Here is a 21,922-nt window from a genome sequence, read left to right as displayed (position 1 = left end):
AAAAGTAATTGTCAGCGTACCTTAATTTTATTTGAAAATTGCAAGTTGTGTGTGTGTGTGTGTGTGTGTGTGTGTGTGGGTGGGTGGGTGGTGTATGTAGAAAGGGAGAGGCCCTCTTCGAACTCATTTACAGGAGTCTTCGATTAGGTTATAGTACATTATGTAGACTACAATAAAACATTTGCTTTCCGTTTTAGCTTTAGCTTTTGCTATAGTTATTGTTTTTCTTTTGAATATATATGTATTCTGCACTTGTTAAACTTTAAATTATTTAAGTATGTATGTCTAGCGTTTCACGTTGCTGTTGCTGGTTTCCGTTGCTGTTTTAGGGGAGTGGCTGGTTTTGATGTTGTTCTGTCGGTGTCGGTGTAGAGGGTTTTGTGGCCCTGCCCGGCCCGGCTTAACGTTCGGTTCGGTTCAGTTCCTACATAGAGTAAAAGATCTAGCCTAGATACACACGCCATATATGTACATAAATATGTATATATGTACGTAGTTATATATATTTTACTCTCAATTATCGTATCCTATTCGGAAATGGGAAAATCGGCATCAGCATCGGCCTCCGTGTCCTCCCTGCCCTCCAGCGAGCGGTACTCGGTGTCAGAGTCCTCGCTTATGGCCGCCGTACCAATCGGCATTGGTATTATGGGTGCTGTAGTGGATATAACAGGCTCCTCCGCCCCAACACCCGCAGGTTTTCCCGGAGCTGCGGGCACATAGATGGTAATTGGTTGTGGCTCCTTCGCATCTGCAGTCGCCTCCGACTCGCCGGTCGCTGCTTCATTCGGATTCCGACCCGCCACAGGTGCTACAGGCGCTACAGGCGCCACAGGCGGTGCAGTCGCCTCGTCCTGACGCTCTGGTAGTTGTGTTAGGGGTTGTGTTATTATATCAGCAGAGGCCAACAGTAGATCCAGTTTAAGTTTGCTCGATGCCGTTGGCTGCTCTGTTATCACAGACTGTGCTTGAGTTGCTGCTCCTGCCCCTGCTTCCGCTGCAACCGCTAATGCTGTTGCCGCTACCGTTGGGACCGTTGCTACCATTGCTGTGCCGCCTGCAGCAAGCAGTTCATCTTCTTCGCTCACGCTAATGTAGCGACAGCGCTCGCTGAGCAACGAAGCGGACTCGTCGTCCTCCTCGTTCACGCTCGTGATGCTCACAGTGCGCTGCTTGAAGCCCAGATAGACACTGCTGCCGGATGTGCCTGGCGCATCGACTGCATCTCGAGTCAATGATGCCACTGCCACTGGTGCTGAGCCTGTCGCTGAGGCGGCTGAGCTCGCTGAAGAAGAAAAAATACAATTTCATATAAGTAAAGGCTCGTAGTAATTCATTTAACGCACAAGATCTGCCATTCCTAGCAGACTAGAGCTGCAAAAAAGACATAATGTTTGTTTTAAGAGGTCCATTCCAAATAGCTTATCAACATGTTTAGCCTTCTAAGAGGCTCCTAATAACCCTATCGAAAAACTCCTCTGAACACGCGCTCGGACTCTGTGGAGCATGCAGGAGTACACAAATACTGTTCGGTTCGATATCGATAGTTGACAAGTCGAGAATAAACAGAGTAAATCGAGAAGAAGAACTTTATGTTCGAGCCGAAATTAAAATTATACTATTACGAAGGCCCAATAGTAAGGATTGTACCGTAGGCGCTGACCAGAACTCAAATATATGATACCTGATCACCGACCCGTTGTCCTGATGAATGCGGGCATGAATATATCCGATCCACAAATAGGTAGAAGTAGTCTCAACCGTTTTCCGGGGCACATTTTCAATGCATCTCTGATTACAGCTACTTACATTCTAAACGCTCTCGCCGCGAAGCATATCGAGACGGCATGGGCGCCAGCTTGATCCGATAGAACTTGGAGCCCCTACTGACGCGGTACCGATTGTCGTCCTGCAAAAAGGGCGCATTCATTAGCAGTCATCCTATGAGAAGGCCATGTGCCCTTTGATGGCACTTACCTTTCGCGCCTGGCAATACTCTTTGTCCACAACTCGACCAATGGCATAGTAAGGCATAGGGATTTGATTCAAATCCGCTACGGCCATGGGCACGGGCATGGCCACGGAGGCGTCAGCAGCGCCAGAAACCGGAGCGAGTGTGCTTGGAGGCGTCAACTGGAGTCCGGCCAAGCTATCCCCATGGACAAAGTAGAGGGTGAGCGAGTCCTGTACGACCATGAACTGGGCATGGCGCATGCTCCACACGACGAAGACTAGATCGCCCCTGGCGCAGCCCTCCAGGGCAATGGACCGATGACAGGAACCGCTAGCCGACTTGGAACGGGTCAGAGTACCGCCCATTGAAGGCATATCGTAGCTGGAGCTACAAATGTCAGAAAAAACATGGAGTTTCAAAGAATAAATCAAGGGCAGAATGCACTCCGAGTCATACCTCTTCATGGTCGCCACACTGGTCTCCATTTCCAGGCGCTTGGTCCTCTCTTGGTTGAGCTCCTCCTCAAGCCGACACTTGTCCCGATTCAGATAGTCGATCTTCTCCTTGAGCCAGCTGTTGCCGTCCTCGTTGGTAATCATCTCCAGGCGCGTCTTCAGCTGGTACGACTCCTGGGTGAGGAACTGGTTCTGCTCTCGCAGCTGCTCCAGCTGCCTCTCCTTTTCGGCCAGCATGTCCTTCAGTATGCCCACGTTGGCCATCACAGATTCTGAGTTCAATGGGAGCAGGCGCGACTGCCACAAGGAGCGCTCCGACTCCACGGCCTCGCTGATGGCTCGCTCGTGCCGAGCCAGCATCTCCTGGCGCTGCTGGCACAGCAGCTGGTCCACATCCACGGTGGCGCTGGCGCTGGCCACGCTGGCACTGCTCGTGGGACGCTCCAGCTTCTCCAGACTGCTGTCCGAGGGCGAGCGCTCCATGGAGGTCATCAGCTTGAAGCGGCAGCGCAGAGACTCCAGTTCTGTTTTGTGCTCGTGGATCAGCTGCTCCCTGGCCTGGGCCACAGCTGCCAGCTTGTCTCGCTCTGCCACCTCCAGCTCGTGGCGCAGCTCCTCCAGCTGCTCCTGGCTCTGCCGCTCGCGCTCCTCGCACTGCATGCGCAGCACGTTCCACTTATCCTGCAGCAGCTGCAGCTCCGACCGCAGCTCGTCCTGGTAACTAGTGGCGTCGCTACGGAATGTGCCCAGGTTGGCACGAGCCTCGGAAAGACAGGCCAGAGCCAGTTTGGACATGTCCTCGATGGCCCCGCGCATCCTCTGGACGCTGGCCCCATTCTCCTCGGTGAGGGTGCCGGCACTGAGCATCAGCAGCTCCTCCGTGGCCGTGCTCCTGGCTATCTGCTCGCCAACGATGCCGCTGGTAGTCGTGCTCACGGACCTGACGGCCGTCGTCAGTTTTTCAAACTCTGTTTCCGTGTCCGTTTCGCAGTCAGATGTGGCCGCGGCTCCTTGCAGCTCAACCAGTCGAGGAGCCAACAGAGGAGGCTCCTGCTCGGCCTCCTCCTGCTCGCGCTCCCTGCCCAAACCAGATCGATGCACAAAGAAATCTATCACAGGCTTCATGTTCGGCAACTGGAGCTGGGCGGCCAGCTCTGGGAGCTGCACAGATAGCAGCTCAATGTCCGATCTGTTCAGCGGCGGGAGTCGCGTATCGAAGCTGAGGGGATGCTCGTTGGCAAAGGCGGGCGGCATGTCGCCCATGCCGGGAAAGAGGATGTTCAAGAAGTGGCCGTCGAAGCTGGCATTGAACTCTGCCCGGCGACGCAGCTCCTCGCTGTGGATGCGGTCGAAGTCGATCGAGAGCCGCGTGGCCCACTGACGGAACTCATCGGAGAATATTTTCCGACGCACCACCTCCGCCACAGCCGCCACATAGGTGCAAGGGGCCCTGTGGATCTGCTCGATGATGCTTATGTGCCGCTCCGCCCGCCTCAGGCAGCGGTGATTGAAGAGAAGTCGGTTGTCGAACTCGCTCATGCCGTTCTCGATCCACACGATGCGCCGCAGACGCGTGTGCAGGTTCTTGCCCAGCTCATCCTTGGAGTTGGCGATGCAGCGGCAGTATTCGCGGATCTTAATGTGGTTCTCTAGCATCACCTGCAGCTGAGTGCAGTGCGAGAGGCACAAGTCGGGCAGCACGGAATTGTCGCGCAGATTCTGCGCACACGCCTCGTTCTGCTGGAGGGCCAGGGCCTGCTCCTTCTGCTCCTGCACCATCTTCTTTATACGGAACTTGAAGTCCTCCAGTTTGCACAGGCGGTCGCTGAGCCCCTTTATCTCCTTAACATCGCCCTGATTGGCCAACTTGATGATTTGTTGCACCTCCTCCTTGAGCTTTTCATATATATCCGCGCTGAAGATGTGCAGCCCTTGGATGCACTCGTCCGACATCAGCTGCAGCGTACTGTGGTTTCCCTTCGAGCTGATCCACTGCAGTAGATTCAAATTGTGGCGACGCGCCATGGAGCTGGAGGTGGTGGAGGTCTGGGACACTCTGGTTGCCGCCTGCGTGTCGTCCGCGGGCACGTCCTGGCCTGAGCCCTCGTCACCAGCCCCCTCCTTCTCATCGCCCATCTTGAGTTTCTTGTTGGGCGAGTCTGCTTGCGACGATTCATTCAGACCCTGCTGCTGCTGCTGCTGCTGCTCCTGCTGTTGCTGCTGGGCAAACACATCATCGTTGTCCAGCAGCTCGTCGAAGCCATGAAAATCGGCCTCGGCGAGAGCCATGAGGCCAGGCAGTATGGGAATCCTGGCAAGCTGCTTGAGATCATCGGAGAAGTTCCTCAACAGCTCCAGGTAGCTGTCCCGCTTCTGCAGATGCCGATCGAAGGCCAGACAGAAGTTGTGGAAGCGCTCACGGAACTCGATGGTCAGATCCTCCATATTGGCCACCACAGCCGACCAGCCCTGCTGCTGCAGGTGCTGCTCGTGGACCAGTCGCTCGCAAAGCGCCTCCTCCTTGCGCGCCAGCTCACGCATGTGCTGCGCCAGCTGGGCCCGCTGGCGCACTGTCTCGAGGGCCGGCGGCAGTCTGTGGCTCTCCTCCACCTGACGCCGCAGCTCCGCGTCGGCGTCGTTGTTCTGTATCGTGGGAGCCAGCCGCTCGTCGCCTGTGAGAAACATGTAAATGGGATTGGTGTCGGTGCCAGCCGAGTAGCACGACACCTGGGTGGAGTGCGTCAGCATCTCGCCCCCGCTCACCAGCAGCACAATATTGACGGCGGGAATGCCGTGCAGCTTCTGTATTGTCTCCTTCAGGTTCTCCACGGACTGCAGGGCCACGTTCATGTCGAAGCTCAGCATGCGACCGACGTCCACATGGAATACGTACAGCATCATGGAGCTGTTTCTCTATCCCTTCTCTCGGTGTATCCCCCTCGTGAGCTCCACCGCTTTCGTCTCCTCTCTGCTCGCTACACTTATGGTTTGGCAGTGCTTCAATAGTATTGGTTTTGTTCCTTCATCTGTACGTGTGTGCTTGCGGTTTCGTGTAAGTGTGTGTGTGTGTGTGGCGCCGAAGTATGGTGCTGCCACCTGGCGGTTATGCTGGAAAACATAAGAAAAGAGAGCGGGAAGCAGGTTAGCAAACTTCAGTTCACAGTTGCTTATTTTAATGAAATAAGTAAACAATTTATAAAACAACAAACAAAAACAGGAATTTCGGGGCCCAAGCCAGCCAACAGAAAGCTCTCTCACTTGGAGATGCTCAATTGGCTTTTTGTGGGACTGGCTAGATTGATTAAAGATCAAGGGAGAAACTGAAATTAAATTTCCCTCTTTAAAACTGGTTCTAAGCACATAACGAATCGTACATTTTTTCAACTATTAGCTTTTTTAAATTCAATGCTCTGAGAGACACTGCTCTGCTAGCTACATTTATCAACAGCTGTTAGACATTGTGACGCTGCCTCTCTCTGTTTGCGTTTGCTCTCTGCCGGAGGTCGGAGTGTGGGGGCAGCTCCAATGTTAATGACTAACTGGAACGGTTTCGAGTCGCAATAAAAAATAGCACAGAAACCATGTGCACAGCCGACTATTCAATTTTATTTTTATAATATTGTTTACAGTTTGTCTGGCGCAGCTTGGGTGCTTGTGTAAAACGTTGATAAGGCGCACATTACAGTAACAACGAAGCAGCACACTTTACACACGCGCACAACATTTGCAAGTTGTAAGCGAAAACAAACTCTACGAATTATCAACGCACCTTAATTTAAACACGTCTAGACTAGCGGGCGTATCGAAAAATAGTGACTGTTGTCGCGTCACCACTCACCCTCCGAGAGAGAATGGGAAAAGAGAGCGCTGCACGTGTGCGATCGCACACATAAGCACACACACACGTACATATGTACATATGTATGGACGTAAATATAGGGAGGCTGCTGTTCGTGTGTCAATGCCAAGTACACCGCCGACGCTCTGCCCTTTACCTGCGGACATATTCCTTTTTTACCTAAACGAATTTAAGAATGTTTTATGAGCAGATCTGTAGTTTCCAGGAGATTGACAACATTTCTCAAAATTTTCCACCGTTAGAGAGAACGTGTAACGGAACATGATTTTATAGCGGTGATGAAATACCTGGAACGATCGGCTAATTACAGCCCAAACGACCAAGAGAACATCTGTAAGCTACTTTTTAGCAACTTGATGAAATACTAGCTGCCGACACTGAGTGATTAAAGGCAATAATCGGCCCATTAGTCATCCCTGACATGCAAGAGTGCAGTCAAAGTCCCCCACCTGGGACAACCTGACCAAGACCACATCAACGGACGAGCGAGCGAGCCCCAAACTGATAACTTTTTATCAGCTGCGCATTTTACAAATGTAAAAGTATATTTATGAAATACATAGCATGGGCTGAATTATCATATACCAAAATCGAAATTGAAGAGTTTACATATGTAGTTACATAAGTTCGCTATAATACACGTATCACGGAGAACCCGTTTTGATTCCCAAACTGACTTAAATTTATACATCAGAATGTAAATAAGAGGTAATCATTTGCAGGAAGATCACTAATGATGAAATATGTAAATATCAAAGATAATACCATGTGAAACGTTTACAAATAGTTGACGTCGTCATGGCTGCTGAGAACTCCGAATATCAGTGTGGCTGGAAGAAATACAGTAACCCTGAACGTGTCTGCCCCCACACAGACTTGTCCTATGCTAACTGATTACACAAACGTTAACGACACCCAAAGAGCAGAGCAGAGCTGTCAGAGTTTATCAGCTCCTCTCGGTCTGTGCCCGTTGTGGGGGGGCAAAAACGAAAAGAAAAACACTTTCACACTCGTAGGGTCATGGGCAATTGGTGAGGGGACATCCATACACACACGGGGAGATTTCGTTAATTGGGAATTATAAATACAGACTTATGTGAAGGGGGCGCTTGTAAATAAGTTCAACCAAAACACTAGGGCTGGCAGACTTCAAGGCAGCGCTAAAAACAGTAAACAGAAAACACAGAAACGATAAGCTAGACGCAAACAGTGATTAAACAGTGATTAACACTCGAAAATTTAACTGAAACGCCACGATCAGCTGATTCTCTTGCACCTAATATCGATATTCGATTCCGCACTTTACGTTCTCTTCTGCTCTCACTCTTGCTCAGCTGTGAAATGTTTTGCTTTTATTTTTTTGCACTCTGGGGTTCAAAAATAAAGAAAAATACCCATTCTCTGCGCAAACTAAAACGAGTGCAGGGGCCAGGCACAACTATTCTCTTAAAATATGTAAATGATTGCAATTAATTGTAATTTGGCTCGAACTGACGCATAGTCAACAACAAAAACAACAGCAGCAATATGCAAGGGTTGCTGGCTGACGTTCGCAAAAGAAAATGGCAGCAGGTGTAGCTGCATTTGCAATTCAGCGGGGTGGGTGGGACGCGAATATAGGAAAAGGGAGAGATTTATGCCGTAAAAAAGGCGTCGGCGGACGTTTGTGTGTGTGAATAAAAACTATAACTAACGGTTAATTAATGCACCGCTCACATTCGCACTTACCTTGTAATCTTTGATCAATTTTCACAATGGCGCGCCTGTGTGGGTGTGGAGCGTTTGTGTGTTTTGGTTTTAATCAATTGTAAACGAGCACGAACACAAAAGCACTGAAAATTATTTTACATCAGCTGTGGCCGTGCCTGTGTTGTTTTTATTTGTGGCCAGCGACAGCAGCGCTGCGCAGCGTCGACGCCAACTCGAGTCAACAACAACACGACAAGCCTCTTCTTCTTTGCTTTTTGCTTTGGTTTTGCCTTCTCTTCTGCTTCGTCTCTTTCAGCTCGAGTATTATATTGTTTTATTTTACGTTTACTTCAAATGATTTTCTTATTTATTTTGTATCGCTTTGCTTTTTCCGCTGCTTCTTCTTGCTTATGCTTATTACTTATTACTTTAAAGCTATTTTCGTTGCGTATCAAATACGTATGCAAGTGTGTAAAACCGTTTGCTTAAATTTATTTCTGTTTTTCCTCATTAATATGTTGTTTATGCAAAAATATATATCCCCATTTGCCCCCGCAGTGCTTGGGTTGTTGCGTTTTGTGGGCCCTTCTCTTCGTTCTCTTTTGCTGTTTTCTTCCCTTATTAATCTATTTCTTTGTCTATCACAATTGCGTTGTTGTTGCTGCTACTGCTGTAGGTGTTGTTTTTGCTTGTTTGCTTGCTTATGCTTTCTGCATCTGGTTGTAGCTGTTGGCAGTTTTATTTCGCGTCAGTTTTAAGCCAGTTACCCGAAGTCATTTAACCCGTTTTGGTTTTTGGAGTCGCACAATTTCACTCACGCATATTGTTGATATTCTTATATTTCTAATTAAATTAAATGGTATAAAAATGAAATAACGCACTTCGTTCTCACTTATGCTGTGAGAATGACGACCAAATATTTTTGGTAATATCGATAGCATGAGTAAATCATCGCATCGCCCAAGAGTGTTGATACGTACTGTTGCCATATCAGCAGTTTTCTAGCTAGATCTTTCAAGTTTGATTGCTATACAAAGTTGAAAATTACTATTGCCTGAAAAAATATATAATATATTTATAAGTTTTTTTTCAAAACCTTCACTTTTGGAGGTCTTCCCACAGGTCAACTATTTGAAATCCAAGCTCAGGATGAGATACCGTTTTCGGAGGTATCCAAATGCCGACCAAATCGTCGAAAAAGACAAAATTATGGGAGTTTCATGAATAGAAAATAAAATTTGGCTTTTTATATACAGCTACCTTTGTAATTTTTTACCACAAAACTTTCTATAAATCCTGTTAAAACAAAAACTATGCATAATTAATTGATTATAAACATGAGATACTGTTGTGTTTGGTTAACTTTTTTTTATGTGGTTTTCTTGTGAATTCCTCCTTCAAGTGTCTACTTGAATTTTAAAATCAACAATAATTTCATCCCATCTCTACTTGCAGTTCATAAAGAAAAGCTATCGATAGTCACCCACCACCAGCGAAAAAGTGCAAACCCAACATACAGAAAATAATATTAAAATTTCTTTTTAGCAACCAGCGCGCCGTTGGCATAAAGTGATAGCATTCATTTCATTTAAGTAGCATTGACAAGGTTCTGACATTTAAAAAATAGAAACCCACAGTGGAATAGACGGACCGGACACAGAATTTTCACCCATTTAGGCACACATAAATACATACTCACGTCGTCAAATGACAGGGGCGGTATTTCTGTTCATCTAAGGTGTTCTTTGAGATAATTTTTCTTACCCCAGGTGTAACTTTTTCTGTGTATTTGGTAAACACATAACAAAACGATATCTATTTCCGTATTTTGCCCCATTTATTAATTACATTACATTGTATTTTGCCGAAAATAACTCCACATAACATATGTACATTGAAAAATGATCAACATTCAGACTATAGAAAATGTGGCAGACTGCACACCACTTTACCTGCCCCACAGCTTGTATCTCAAGCCGTGGGCAAAAATGCAAATCTCCGTTTCATTGCCGAAAATTAAATCCGGCAAATCCGTATCCAACTTGGAGATAATGGACAAACTGAGCGCTGAGCTCAAACCGGACAAGTTTCTAGTGCTCAAAGTATGTACCTAAGCTATATCAGCAGATGGGATGCGTCTTTAACTTCTCCTTGGATTACAGGTATCCAAGAGCACTGTAGACTACATACGCTTCGAAGCGGAGCTGGACGAGCGCAAGCGTCTTCGTTTAGCCCGAGAACGTTTGGACGGCATTTCGTTGCGCATCTCTGGCTTCAGCGAATCTTTCCGAGTACGATGCGCCGAGTCCAAGGATGAGTTTCCCACACGTCACGACTGGGACTCGTATTTTCGCGATGCCCGAAACATGGATGAAATGAAGGCAGGCGAGCGGCCAGATACCATTCATCTAACGCATCTACCCATGCGTTGGTTCTGCCCAAGGCACTCGGAGCACGAGGAGCAGGTCAAGCCGAGCGAAAGCATTTTCAAGCGCATCTTCGAGAAATTTGGTCGCGTCCGTGCCGTAGACATACCCATATGTGATCCTTATCGTAAGAGCATGCAATCGGACATCAACGGAATGCGTACGTTCAGTTTCGACCAAGATGTTCTCTTCGAAGCGTGAGTATTACATTCCTGATCTGTGCGAATAGATATTTCGTTACAATTTGAATCCTTGCTTCAGCTATGTACAGTTTGAAGAATACACCAGCTTTGTACGTGCTATGGATGAGTTCCGTGGCACAAAGCTAGTACGAAAGTTCGTGGACAAGACCCAGGCCATCAACATTTGTGTCAACTTCGACAAGCAGAAGCATCTTAGCGACTCCCATGTCCAGCGCCGCGAACGCATGAGAAAGCGGTGCATTGCCAAAGCCCAGGCGGAGGATGAGGAGCGGGATCGCTTAAAGAAACAACAGGCCGAACAACTGGAGCGCGAAAGGTTTGATATTTGTTCGAGTCAGGAAATGAAGTCAATAATCAAGATAGGCTAAAGATTTGTTTTACAACATCTCTTTTAATCATATATTATTCCTTGCACACTTCCGATTCTTCATTTAGTTTTTATATAGAGTTGTATAACTACTGCGAGTATTATTGGTTTCATATCCTGGCGTTTGACATTTTTCTCTCACAAAGAGTATTGCTTTTTATGTTTCTCACACGGCGGTCGTTGGGCGAGTGGGGCCTTTAGCCTACCCTACCGTTCTCTGTATCTTCTAGACGAACAGTTAACAAAAAAAACTATTTTTATGCATATAACAAAAAATATAGACAAGACAAAAAAAAATCCTGCAAAATTGCAAAAAAAATTACAGGCAAAAGCAAGAAGAATTGAAATTAGCCGAGGTGGAAAAGCAGCGTGAACGGGAAGAAAAACGAAAAGAAAAACATCTCAAAAAAATCCAAGAGCGCGGCCAGGTGGAGATCTCTCAAAAGATACGCATCGAGGAGCGCAAGCTGTTGATAGCTCAGCGCAAGCTGGAGAGCATACGCACCCTGGAGAAGCTATTTGACCGCATACAGGTACAGATACAAGCGGGAGCTACACAACACTTTCAATGTTTATTGATAGCATTATTTGTTTTCTCTGTAGTTGAAGCAAAAAGATAAGCCACGTCGGGCCCGACAAGATGAGGCCAAGGACATTCAACGTGGCCGTCTGGTGGAGAAGTATAAGGCTGCCACAGAGAAGCTGGTTTCTGAACAGCGAAAAATTGTTCAGGAGATCAAAAGCAATACTCCATTAATGGGTCTGCTAAAGAGTAAGTCCAAGAAGAACTCTGCTGCCGATTGCAGCAGCGACGACGAGAACGCCAAGGGTGCCAGCAAGAAGCATAAGGGAAATGGCTTGGTCGCAACTGCAGCTCCCGGGGCTGCAGATTCCCTATCAAATGACGCCAGCTCCGCATTGAATCCATTCAAGCCCGCTACTGCCATGCCCGTTGGCGCTTTACCAGGCCAAGCCGCCTACAATGCCGAAGCAGCCAGCGAGTGGATGCAATCGCTGTCCATGTTCGGATACGGCTTACCCGGAGTCTTTCCTGGAGCTCTTTATCGCCCCGCAGCTCCATTTCCCGTCTCTAGTAATTATAGAGGATTTGCCCCAAGACCCCGCGGTCGAGGTCGGGGTCGTGGTGCAGCCTTCCGTGGTGGTCGGCCTGGGTACGATGGATCATCCTCGTACTACAATCCTAAGCACGATCGCTATGGCGACGAAGATAACGACAATGGCTACCATCACAAGTCGTCGCGTGCAAGGTACATATATTGTAAGCATCTGGGAATCCTTGTATTACATGTTGATCTATTGTAATTGCAGGCATCGCTCGCGTTCTGACTCGTCCTATTCCAGGAGTCGTAGTAGATCGCATGGACGACGGTAAGTAATTCGCTTCAGAATGGTGTTTTTCATATTTTTTTGAACAGAATCATCTGTCGTTCCAGACGCTCTCAGTCGCGCAGTCGCAGTCGATCCCACTACCGCAAATCATCTTACTCATCAAGATCAAGGTAACGCAGCAACAGCCCGCGTCATTTCATCTACTGTATTTTACTAATTGTGAAATTCTGTATTTATAGACGAAGTCACAGCCGATCTCATTCGCGCAGTCGCAGCAAGACGCCGTCACAACGAAAGAATCGCAAATTGGCCTCCACGCGACGATCCCGCTCGGTCAGCTATTCACGATCCCGCTCCCACTCTCGAAAGCGCTCTCATTCCCGTCGCGAGCATCGCAGTCGTCACCGGAGTCGCAGTCGTAGTCGCAGTCACTGTCGCAGCCCCAGTCGCAGCCCCAGTCGTAATAATACGGACAGAAACATTGTTCTGGAGGCTGACAAACTAGTTGCCTCTGCTGAGCAAATTCAGCGCACCATCGAGCAGCACACCAAGGATCGAATGCGCGAAGAGGAGCGGGAGATAAAGCAGAATTTCCGGCAGCAGAGAACCAACAGCCACAGCAGCAATCATGTGGACACCAAACTACAAAAGGAATCAAACGATGAAGATAGACAAGGCGGCAGCAAACGGAGCAGTCGCCGCAACTCTCTGGCTGCATAGATTTCAATTATTTTAGCATTGTTTTGTAAGGTTCCACACAAAAAATAAAATTCTAAAATTAAATTCTGAAGCCTTAAGAGACAGTTTCTCTACCTTTACAGAGGGTATTCTGAACTGTTTTAAGATATTTGTAATACAGAGAACAACCGGAATAATCTTCCAAGAATACATTACAAAAATATACGTTTCTCTATTTTAGTGCTCTAAAAATATAATTTCCTCTATAGTAGTATTTGCACACTCCACAAAAAGCTTTTTCTTCATTTGTAATAACAAAAAATAATTAAAAAGAGTTTCTTCTGTTTCCCATACCGGGAATTGAACCCGGGCCTCCCGGGTGAGAGCCGGGTATCCTAACCACTAGACAATATGGGATAGACACTTATAAGCGAATTCCATTCCAGGTTCACAAAAATAGATGGTTCTTTATTTTATAGATTATATATAGAGTTGGTTTTTTCCATACTTCCAAACGAGGGGTATTTCTTTATAGGAAGACGTAGTGGCCAATGGCTTTTAAATATAGAATAGAATAATCTAATAGAATATTCAATTGAAAGAATGCAAAGTCTATGCAAATTTTGATCCGCTCATCGAAAAATATTTATAGTTTAAGCTTTAATTGACACTAGACATGCTTTTGTTTGCCCTTGATTGATGTGCCAGGAACTCCGCCACATAATTTACTGCTGAAGGTGGTATCGATCATAATCATGTCTGAATTATCCAAAATTATAAGACGGTACGTAGTTGTCCGTCAAGAAAGTGATGAACAAATTCAACTGACGATCATCAATTCCGATTATTAGTCAAACTGGTCTTCCATACCAGTTCGAGAGGATTCAGGATCCCGTTTGATTGGCTTTTGCGATCACAATTAATAATAATTCGCAAGGCCAATCGTTGGAACACTGCGGGATAAATCTCGAATTTTCCGAGTTTTCGCACGGTCTACAGCTGACCGTCTTTGACCTTACCTGTCTTTGTTGTTTGTTTTACCGCGGGAAACAAATCGAAAAACATTGTTTATCATATCGCTCTCAACTAATTTCGATTCAATTCAAATAAATTAGATAGAAATTTGCCAGACGGGGAAGTGCGAAATATGGTGATGATCGATCTTGAAGTGAAGTTCTGCAGCCACTCGCGCCTCATGAAAGCACACACACACACAAATGTGGTACCGCTTACATTTGGAAATCATATCAATAGGCCTGGGAAATTCTTTTACTAAGACGTTCTGATAAGTTCGAGCAAAGACTATACAATACCAAAGACTATACAAAGACTATAGTCTTTGGTACTACACATATATTTCAAGGCTTGACAAGTCTTCGTGCTCAAACTTTATATAAAAATATACATATGTACTATATAGAATAAAGCTGTGAACAATTTTAAAATTAGTAGGTGAAATGAGGGATGACCACAACGTGGTTTGGTCGGGAAACCGAAAAGATTGTGATTGTGATCATATTGGGATCACTGAAGAATCCTGGAATGAAAACACATTTTTGGAATATATTACAATCGGATTTTTTCTTTATAAAACAATACATAGCGAGTGTTCGCATTAAAAAGCAGTGTTGCATAAGTGATTGTGTCAACTAAAAGAGCGTGCTTACAATTAGAGAATGTACGGATAAGAGATGGTTCCAAGATTTGATTCTGTTTAGAAGCGTCTGTTGTTTCGCCCTCGATTTCTTCCGCTCCCGCTGCCGCCACCTCCCCCACCTCCGCCGCCACTGGAGCCGGAGTTGTTGTTGCCACGCCTGCGGCGTTGCTGTCCGCCACTGTTGGAGTTGTTGTTGCCACTCTTTGGAAACTGGTCCCGCTCTCGCTCGTTGAAGTTGTCTGAGCCGTTGTTGCTGAAGCCATTGGAGCCATTGCCTCCGCCCCCGCCGTTTCCATTGTTCGTCCAAGGAGAATTGGCAGCCCATGGATTGGGTCTGTTCGATTGGGATGGATCTCGTTCCCGATCTCGCTCTCTCTCGCGATCCCTCTCTCTCTCCCGATCGCACTGCTCCAGTGGTGGCTCATCCACAAACTCCGTGTTGGGCTGTTGTGCCTTAACGGTGACGAGCGAGGGCAGGAAGGGCTTCTTCAGGAGCAGGAGCTCGCGCACGCATACCAACTGAGCGTTGTGCTGTCGGGGCTCAAATCGCGACTTTTTCGTTGGGGGCGAGGCAACCTCGCCGCGAGCCTCCACCGCAGGGGAGACAGATCGTGATCGGTCCTTCAGGGGCACCACATCGCTCAGTTCCTCCAACTTGCCAGCGTCCACGTACTTGTTGAGGAAGTCCGCTCCCTGGCGTATAGCCCCCATCAGACGCGAATCGGGATGCACGCGAATGAAGCGATTGTAGGCAAAAACCCCGACAATTGTATGAGGATCGAGGCCGTTCAGCATACCACTGGCCAGAATGCCCTCCAGGGTGTTTTCGCTTATCTGCTGGTGAGTCAGGCCGTTGGACAAGTCCTTGGCCTCTCGAGCTGCCAGTTCGTCGTGGATTGTGAGCACACTAGGATCGTCGGCACGGCGAGGACCCGCCCACTGCACCTGGAAGTTCCGTGGTATGGGCTTGCTGTAGGGCACCTTTTTCTCCCTGTCCCGATCGCTGAGCGCCTTGCTGGGATCCAGATCCAGGCCGGGAATGAAGCCCTTGTCGGCTGTAAGACTCTCGGTAAACTCCACCCTGTCCTCAGGTCCCATTCCGGGTATTATGGCGTCATCTGTAAGAAGGGAATTACGTGAAGAAGATCCGGAACACTCTCTGTTCGAACCGTCCAAGACAAGACCCTACCGTATTCACACTCATCCAGTGCAGCCAAGCTGGCGGGCAATGTGTTCAAGTTGTATTTGTCCCGCATAAGATCTCCCGGACGATTCCTGGTCCAGAACTTAATGGTATGGTCGTTGGAGCCCGAGCACAGGATGTGCCCGAGCGGATGCCAGGCCAGAGTCCACACAATGCTGTCATGGGCCGTCTCCACGCAACCGATTTCCTTATCCGTTCTGCAAGAGATGCATGATTTATTTAGAGAATCACTGCTAAACTCAAAGCCAAACGCACCCAACATTCCAAAAAAGTATGGACCCATCGGAGCCGCCGGAGCAGAAGAGGCCTTCGTGAATCGGATGCCAGGACACAGAGCTAGCCTCTTTTTTGTGGCCACGGAACACCTGGACCTCCTCCCGCAGATTCCGTATGTCGAAGAGCTTGAGCAGATGGTCCCTCGAGGCGGTGACCAGCCAGTTTCCATTGTCATTCCATTTTAGGTCCATCACCGTGGACTTGTGGGCATGCCTGTGTAAAATCGGACGTGATTCAATGAAAGGTGGCTGGTGGTTTAGTCCTACTGGGGCGATACTCACAGCGTGGCTAGGGCAATCCCGCTCTTGGGGTCCCAGATCTTGATGGGCTGCTGGTTATCCTTGCTCCCACTCACGATCATTCCTTTGTGCGGATGCCAGTGCACGCACTTGACATCGGCACCATGACCTATGTAGTCCGGAAAATGTTTGCATTTAATGTTCCACGTCTACCACTGTCATCTAGCATCTGGCACTTACCTCGCAGCACTTGCTCCTCTTGGCAGCGCATAAAGTCCCAGATCCGCAGGGTGCCGTCATCACTGCCGCTTACAAACTTGCTGTCCGTGGGACTGAAACTGCGTTTAGTGGATTGCATTGGAGAAAGGTTAGAACGTAACGAAATACGGATTGAGGTGTGTGTGTGTGTGTGTGTGTGTGAATTAATCATGTCCTACGATTATGAATGAATGCCGAATGTTATATATCTTATATATTTCTTCTTTCTTAGTTATGTTGTTCTTCACCAGAAAAGGAAATCGTCAATTAGGTATTCCATGTAACGATAATTTATTATTTCTCTAAAGTTTGGCGTTTCTCAAATTCAATTTCGCTTCCAATCGTTTCGGCTAATTCGGGTAACCATATATTTTATTGCTCTTATTTTGGGGTTCTTTCTTATATATTCTTCCAAATGTCATCCGCAATTCATTTAATAAGCCAAATTAATTAATTTTTGTGGTTTTATATGAAGGTTATCACAACAACTACGATTCATAAGGAAAAATAAACAAAGACCATAGAACATATTGAAAGGTTTTTAAATTTTAATTTGAGTTATTTTTCGGGAAAGCGATCTCATTTAGAACCCGCCGTATCCATTACAAAAGCGTTTAACAACAGATGCGATGCCTTCTGGAGTTTGGCGTAACTATGTTTTCTGTGGGTAGATACGCTCGCAAGATGTCGACCCAGTCGCCGGAATTGTGGTAGGCCAGGCTGGGACCAGGCAGATCGGCATCGGCTCACAAAAGAAAACACTCGAACCCCCGAATTTTTAAACAATCAGCTGTTGCATTCAGTTTTTATTTTATTTGTTGTTGGTTGTTGTTGATGCTGTGTCCTCGTAAATAAAATGGTGCAGTAGTTTCGTTTTGAGTTAAGTTGGTTGCTTTTATTGTTTCTCAGGTTTCTCAGTATTGCATTTCACTTTCAGTCTTTAATTCTTTACAGCTATAACACAGATATGGGGAGGTATGAGATTCGTTCTTTTGTGAACTTTTGTTAATCGTAATTGCCTCAGTCAAGGAAGGCAAGGAGGAATGGCTAAGAAATGGAATGTTACTCGAGGGATAACTTTATTGATAAACAGCAAAAACAGCGCTGGTAGTAACCGATCTATTAAACATCCAACAAGGTATCTGAGGAAGTGAATGCACGCTACTGCCCCCGCGACCCGTGCCAAATCGTCTAGCGAGACAACGGGACTACAACGACAACGACAACGACAACCACCATGAGGGTAAGCTCCGCGAGCTAGTGTTTTAATTTGGACTAAGTTCTGGCTTTGCCTGTGGCTGCCACTTTGACTTGCTATTGACGGTGGCCGAATGCTTGCGTCAGCGCCTACGAATGGGTAAATAGTACAGTTGACAGTTACGATTAAATGGCTATACCTTATTCCCCTAATGGCCTCCTTGTGGGCCTGGTACATCTTGACGTTGTTCATGTTGGACTGCCAGTACTTAACATAGCCGCCGTGGTCTCCGGTTACCATCCAGCTGTCGTTGTGTGACCACACCATGGTGCGCACCGATATATCGTGGGCCTGGGCGACACATCACTTGATTAGCTTGGCTCCGCTTGCTGGCGGGGTTCCAACTTACCTGAAGGATCGTCTCGAAGTTAAATGTGAGTCCGTTCCATAGCGTAAACTCGCCAGAGCTGGCTCCGGTGACCAGACGCCTGCCCTCTGGCGTCCAGGCTAGCGTAAAGATGGGACAGCGCATTTTGTTGGTGGCGGTCTTGACGAATCGCGTTGTCACCGCATTTGAGGGATTGTCTAGATAGCTGGAAGGCGGCAGCATATGAGGCACATATATGCTATCAGGCTGCAGGGCCAGTCGATCCCTGTGATCGCGCTGCCAAAGACGATTCTGCAAGCAAGTAAAATATTTTTAGAGTTTGCGGTGCGCCTGAAAGCCTCCCACTCACCTCCAGGGCCTTGATTATGGATGCATTGTAGTCCACGGTCTTTCGCATTACACTTTTGCGTAATCGCTTCCCATCGAAATCGTCCTGCGACATGCCAAAGGGCCGCTGAAAACCACCTGGCATGAAGGGCTTGAACTGGTTATAGCCATGCTTGTTGGAGCCGTGATGAGGATGGTAATGTCTGTAGTGTTGTCCGCCCATCGAGGGAGGAGGGAGGGATGTGAAGTTCGTCGCCAGCGCAGATGGCGCCGTCAGCAACTGAGGCGGGGGCTGTGACACGTCCATTGCTTTTTGCCGTCTATTTTCGTATTTCTTCTTAGCTTAGCTTAGTCCTGATAAATGTATCTGTAATCCTTTCTTTCTCTTTTTAACGAATTTTTCGCTACGCGTCGTGGACCTTTCTGCAATAAAATTTTCTTCGTTCATACACACACACACACACACACAATCACACGGCGCAAAACTCTGTGTCGATTTGCTCGCTTCGGAGCTAATATTTAATTAAACGAATTATGCTGGCGACAGCCACTCTACTTACTTGTTATTCTACAGATATTGCATTTGCTTAAGGCTTATAATAATGTAATTTAAATAAAAAAGGCGCATTGAAAATAATTGGGAATAAAGCGATAGCGCTGTCGATACTATCGACTAAAAATAAGCCGACTATCGACTATTTCGGTTTACCATCGAAAGTATCGCACCGAAAAATGTATACTATCCCCACTAACTGTCGCAAATGAACTCTTTGGATTAGATCCCACGGCCCTGTCCTTCTGCTACCGCCGCCAGCCAGTGATAATATATCAATATAATATAATATATAATAATAATACAATTTAAATTAAAAAATAAGAAACCCACCATCATAAAATTGGAAGGGATGTGAACCCGGTTTTTCAGGGAGACGGGTGATTTGCCAGAGTACCCACAACAAAACCTCACAAGATGCGCACTGAGATTGCGAACTTGTTTGAAACTTGCATAACACGGATCAGATCATGAATTTCGCTGGTAAAGTTATTTTAATTACAGGAGCGAGCTCTGGGATTGGGGCCGCAACTGCTCTGAAATTTGCGAGGCTCGGCGCCTGCCTGGCCCTGAACGGACGCAATGTGGATAATCTTAAAAAGGTAGCCCAGCAATGCAGTGAGGCGAGCAAGTCCGCCCCAGCTCTAGTTGTGGGTGACATCAGTAAGGCGGAGGATATTGAGCGTGTATGGGCCGATACCCTTCGGGCGTATGGCAAGCTCGATGTGCTGGTGAATAATGCGGGAATCCTTGAGACGGGCACCATTGAGAATACCAGTCTGGAGCAGTACGATCGCCTAATGAACACTAATGTACGCGCCATCTATCACCTCACCATGCTGGCCACCCCCGAGCTGATCAAGACGAAGGGAAACATTGTGAACGTGTCCAGTGTGAACGGAATCCGATCTTTCCCCGGCGTGCTCGCCTATAATGTGTCCAAGGCAGCGGTGGACCAGTTCACCCGCTGCGTGGCCCTGGAGCTGGCCCCCAAGGGAGTGCGGGTTAACTCTGTTAATCCGGGAGTGATCATTACCCAGCTGCAACGTCGTGGAGGGCTAGACGACGAGGCATATGCCAAGTTCCTGGAGCACGCAAAGGTTACCCACGCTCTGGGCAGGCCCGGAGATGTGTCAGAGGTGGCAGCTGCCATTGCTTTTCTCGCTAGTAATGAGGCCAGCTTCACTACGGGAATAAGTCTGCCCGTGGACGGTGGTCGCCACGCCATGTGCCCCAGATAGAATTCGCAAATGAGCTCCAGTCTGATCAATTCTTGCATTTATTTTGTGCTTTTTCTAATAAATATACATATGTACATACATAGCTTAAAATGAACAGCTAGTAGAGGGACACATTACTTGCTTATGGCCCCCCGCATTTCGGCTGACAAACTGTCATAAAACATGCCTCATCTTGCTCAACAACTGTGGGCAAGGCATGTAGTTCGAATAGTTTAACAGTTCCACCGTTTGGATTCCCTCGAATTATTCCAGGATTAATCCGACAAGTAAGATAAGTACGCAGACCCCACATTCAGGCAGAGATGTGTGCCTGATCGAAAGGTGCCTCTACTTTGAGAGGATCTCAGAACATTCCACCGGGATCGCTGCAAACTGCTTACAGTTCCTTATTCACCTTTAAACATTCATTGCTGCCCATTGAAATTAAGTTACAAATTTAGAGACTGCAAGCAACAAAATATATTTAAATTATTTTGGACACTCGGACTAGGAACAGCACATCTTATCGCGGACACATGGCGTGGCGACCACCGTCCACGGGCAGACTTATTCCCGTGCTGAAGCTGGCCTCATTACTAGCGAGAAAAGCAATGGCAGCTGCCACCTCTGACACATCTCCGGGCCTGCCCAGAGCATGGGTGACCTTTGCGTGCTCCAGGAACTTGGCATATGCCTCGTCGTCTAGCCCTCCACGACGTTGCAGCTCGGTAATGATCACTCCCGGATTAACAGAGTTTACCCTCACTCCCTTGGGAGCCAGCTCCAGGGCCACGCAGCGGGTGAACTGGTCCACGGCTGCCTTGGACACATTATAGGCGAGCACGCCGGGGAAAGATCGGATTCCGTTCACACTGGACACGTTCACAATGTTTCCCTTCGTCTTGATCAGCTCGGGGGTGGCCAGCATGGTGAGGTGATAGATGGCGCGTACATTAGTGTTCATTAGGCGATCGTACTGCTCCAGACTGGTGTTCTCAATGGTGCCCGTCTCAAGGATTCCCGCATTATTTACCAGCACATCGACGCGTCCGTGCTTAACCAGCGTGGCAGAAACAATCTTCTCGACATCAGATTCCTTGTTCATGTCTGCAGCAATCAGCAGGGCCGGGGCTCCTCCAGCGGCGACAATCTCATCCGCTGTGGCCTTCAGCTTCTCCACATTGCGTCCCACAATGGTCAGGAGGCCGCCCAGACGGGCCAGGTGAACGGCAGTGCAGGCCCCAATCCCGGAGCTGGCACCCGTCACAATAATAACCTTATCTTTGAAACAGGGCATGTTTGCGTTGACTCTTCGAACGATCCGCTGGAAGTGGAGTGGTGTTGGGTGTCGAGGTTGACATTGAAGTCGATAACAATATCGATAGCGCTAGCTTTTGTGTTATGGCAGTTTCCAGTCGTTGTGAAATAAAGCAGAGTGTGAATTGTAGATAATTATCAGTTTAATTCACGCACTATACAGTTCATATTTCGAGTAGGAGATAGCTGCTATATACACTGCTAAATACAGTGACGAACAACATTTTTGGCACAGCAAAAAACTTATTTCAAAACATAGTAATAGTAAAAAACAAAAAAGTACGGCATATTTCGATGAGCAAAT

General features: G+C 47.4%; 5 protein-coding genes, 1 long non-coding RNA gene and 1 other non-coding gene across 12 annotated transcripts; 3 read left to right on the top strand and 4 right to left on the bottom strand.

The window, feature by feature from the left end:
• Positions 1-185: 185 nt before the first annotated feature.
• On the bottom strand, positions 186-8,928 carry Atg17 (autophagy-related 17). Of its 4 annotated transcripts, none has more exons than XM_015182078.2 (5): positions 7,997-8,928; positions 2,411-5,517; positions 1,978-2,341; positions 1,810-1,909; positions 186-1,285 (listed from the first exon to the last, which is right to left on the bottom strand). In XM_015182078.2, the coding sequence occupies exons 2-5, from the start codon at positions 5,308-5,310 to the stop codon at positions 528-530; spliced, it is 4,122 nt and encodes a 1,373-aa protein (XP_015037564.2). In that variant the 5' UTR covers positions 5,311-5,517; positions 7,997-8,928; the 3' UTR covers positions 186-527. The 4 variants fall into 4 exon arrangements, with proteins under 4 accessions (XP_015037564.2, XP_001359040.5, XP_033232895.1 ...); XM_001359003.5 differs by lacking the exon at positions 7,997-8,928 and adding an exon at positions 6,179-6,294; XM_033377004.1 differs by lacking the exon at positions 7,997-8,928 and adding an exon at positions 6,037-6,226.
• Positions 6,406-9,300, top strand: LOC117183345 (uncharacterized). Its single transcript, XR_004468505.1, has 2 exons — positions 6,406-6,976; positions 9,080-9,300. It is a non-coding gene; the product is annotated as an uncharacterized lncRNA (long non-coding RNA).
• A 112-nt stretch (positions 9,301-9,412) lies between these two features.
• Xe7 (A-kinase anchor protein 17A) lies at positions 9,413-13,100 on the top strand. 3 transcript variants are annotated; one of them, XM_033377007.1, is made up of 9 exons: positions 9,413-9,563; positions 9,874-10,059; positions 10,120-10,580; positions 10,645-10,902; positions 11,279-11,486; positions 11,557-12,221; positions 12,283-12,342; positions 12,390-12,473; positions 12,543-13,100. In XM_033377007.1, exons 2-9 carry the CDS (start codon positions 9,946-9,948, stop codon positions 13,021-13,023), a joined length of 2,331 nt encoding a protein of 776 aa, XP_033232898.1. In that variant the 5' UTR covers positions 9,413-9,563; positions 9,874-9,945; the 3' UTR covers positions 13,024-13,100. The 3 variants fall into 3 exon arrangements, with proteins under 3 accessions (XP_033232898.1, XP_033232897.1, XP_001359039.3); XM_033377006.1 differs by having other exon boundaries at positions 9,413-10,059; positions 12,408-12,473; XM_001359002.5 differs by having other exon boundaries at positions 9,413-10,059.
• Positions 13,101-13,326: 226 nt separating this feature from the next.
• Positions 13,327-13,398, bottom strand: TRNAE-CUC (transfer RNA glutamic acid (anticodon CUC)). The gene has a single exon. It is a non-coding gene; the product is annotated as a tRNA-Glu (tRNA).
• Positions 13,399-14,543: 1,145 nt separating this feature from the next.
• Wdr33 (WD repeat domain 33) lies at positions 14,544-19,236 on the bottom strand. Its single transcript, XM_001359001.4, has 9 exons — positions 19,089-19,236; positions 18,551-18,951; positions 18,223-18,492; positions 18,013-18,164; positions 16,598-16,695; positions 16,400-16,526; positions 16,098-16,331; positions 15,828-16,039; positions 14,544-15,756 (listed from the first exon to the last, which is right to left on the bottom strand). The coding sequence occupies exons 2-9, from the start codon at positions 18,833-18,835 to the stop codon at positions 14,696-14,698; spliced, it is 2,439 nt and encodes an 812-aa protein (XP_001359038.2). The 5' UTR covers positions 18,836-18,951; positions 19,089-19,236; the 3' UTR covers positions 14,544-14,695.
• A 225-nt stretch (positions 19,237-19,461) lies between these two features.
• On the top strand, positions 19,462-20,438 carry LOC4802044 (glucose 1-dehydrogenase-like). The gene has a single exon (XM_001359000.5). The coding sequence runs from the start codon at positions 19,552-19,554 to the stop codon at positions 20,320-20,322; it is 771 nt and encodes a 256-aa protein (XP_001359037.2). The 5' UTR covers positions 19,462-19,551; the 3' UTR covers positions 20,323-20,438.
• A 319-nt stretch (positions 20,439-20,757) lies between these two features.
• On the bottom strand, positions 20,758-21,803 carry LOC4802043 (cyclopentanol dehydrogenase-like). The gene has a single exon (XM_001358999.4). It carries the CDS (start codon positions 21,596-21,598, stop codon positions 20,825-20,827), a length of 774 nt encoding a protein of 257 aa, XP_001359036.2. The 5' UTR covers positions 21,599-21,803; the 3' UTR covers positions 20,758-20,824.
• Between the last annotated feature and the right edge of the window lie 119 nt (positions 21,804-21,922).

This window comes from Drosophila pseudoobscura, chromosome 2, assembly GCF_009870125.1.
Source record: "Drosophila pseudoobscura strain MV-25-SWS-2005 chromosome 2, UCI_Dpse_MV25, whole genome shotgun sequence".
Classification (NCBI taxonomy): Eukaryota; Metazoa; Arthropoda; class Insecta; order Diptera; family Drosophilidae; genus Drosophila; species Drosophila pseudoobscura.
The sequence above is the reverse complement of the archived record's forward strand: the minus strand, read 5'-3'. Positions and strand labels throughout refer to the sequence as shown.

Excerpts from the sequence above, each read along its gene's own strand:
- LOC4802044 (XM_001359000.5), top strand. The coding sequence starts at position 19,552 with ATGAATTTCGCTGGTAAAGTTATTTTAATTACAGGAGCGAGCTCTGGG.
- Wdr33 (XM_001359001.4), bottom strand. The coding sequence starts at position 18,835 with ATGGACGTGTCACAGCCCCCGCCTCAGTTGCTGACGGCGCCATCTGCG. Across the intron at positions 18,493-18,550 it reads CCATAATCAAGGCCCTGGAG|AATCGTCTTTGGCAGCGCGA; the intron begins GTGAGTGGGAGG and ends ACTTGCTTGCAG. Across the intron at positions 16,332-16,399 it reads GGGATTGCCCTAGCCACGCT|GCATGCCCACAAGTCCACGG; the intron begins GTGAGTATCGCC and ends GATTTTACACAG.
- LOC4802043 (XM_001358999.4), bottom strand. The coding sequence starts at position 21,598 with ATGCCCTGTTTCAAAGATAAGGTTATTATTGTGACGGGTGCCAGCTCC.
- Xe7 (XM_001359002.5), top strand. The coding sequence starts at position 9,859 with ATGATCAACATTCAGACTATAGAAAATGTGGCAGACTGCACACCACTT. Across the intron at positions 10,581-10,644 it reads CAAGATGTTCTCTTCGAAGC|CTATGTACAGTTTGAAGAAT; the intron begins GTGAGTATTACA and ends TCCTTGCTTCAG. Across the intron at positions 12,343-12,389 it reads AGTAGATCGCATGGACGACG|AATCATCTGTCGTTCCAGAC; the intron begins GTAAGTAATTCG and ends TTTTTTGAACAG.
- Atg17 (XM_015182078.2), bottom strand. The coding sequence starts at position 5,310 with ATGATGCTGTACGTATTCCATGTGGACGTCGGTCGCATGCTGAGCTTC. Across the intron at positions 2,342-2,410 it reads AGTGTGGCGACCATGAAGAG|CTCCAGCTACGATATGCCTT; the intron begins GTATGACTCGGA and ends TGACATTTGTAG. Across the intron at positions 1,910-1,977 it reads AGTATTGCCAGGCGCGAAAG|GACGACAATCGGTACCGCGT; the intron begins GTAAGTGCCATC and ends CCCTTTTTGCAG.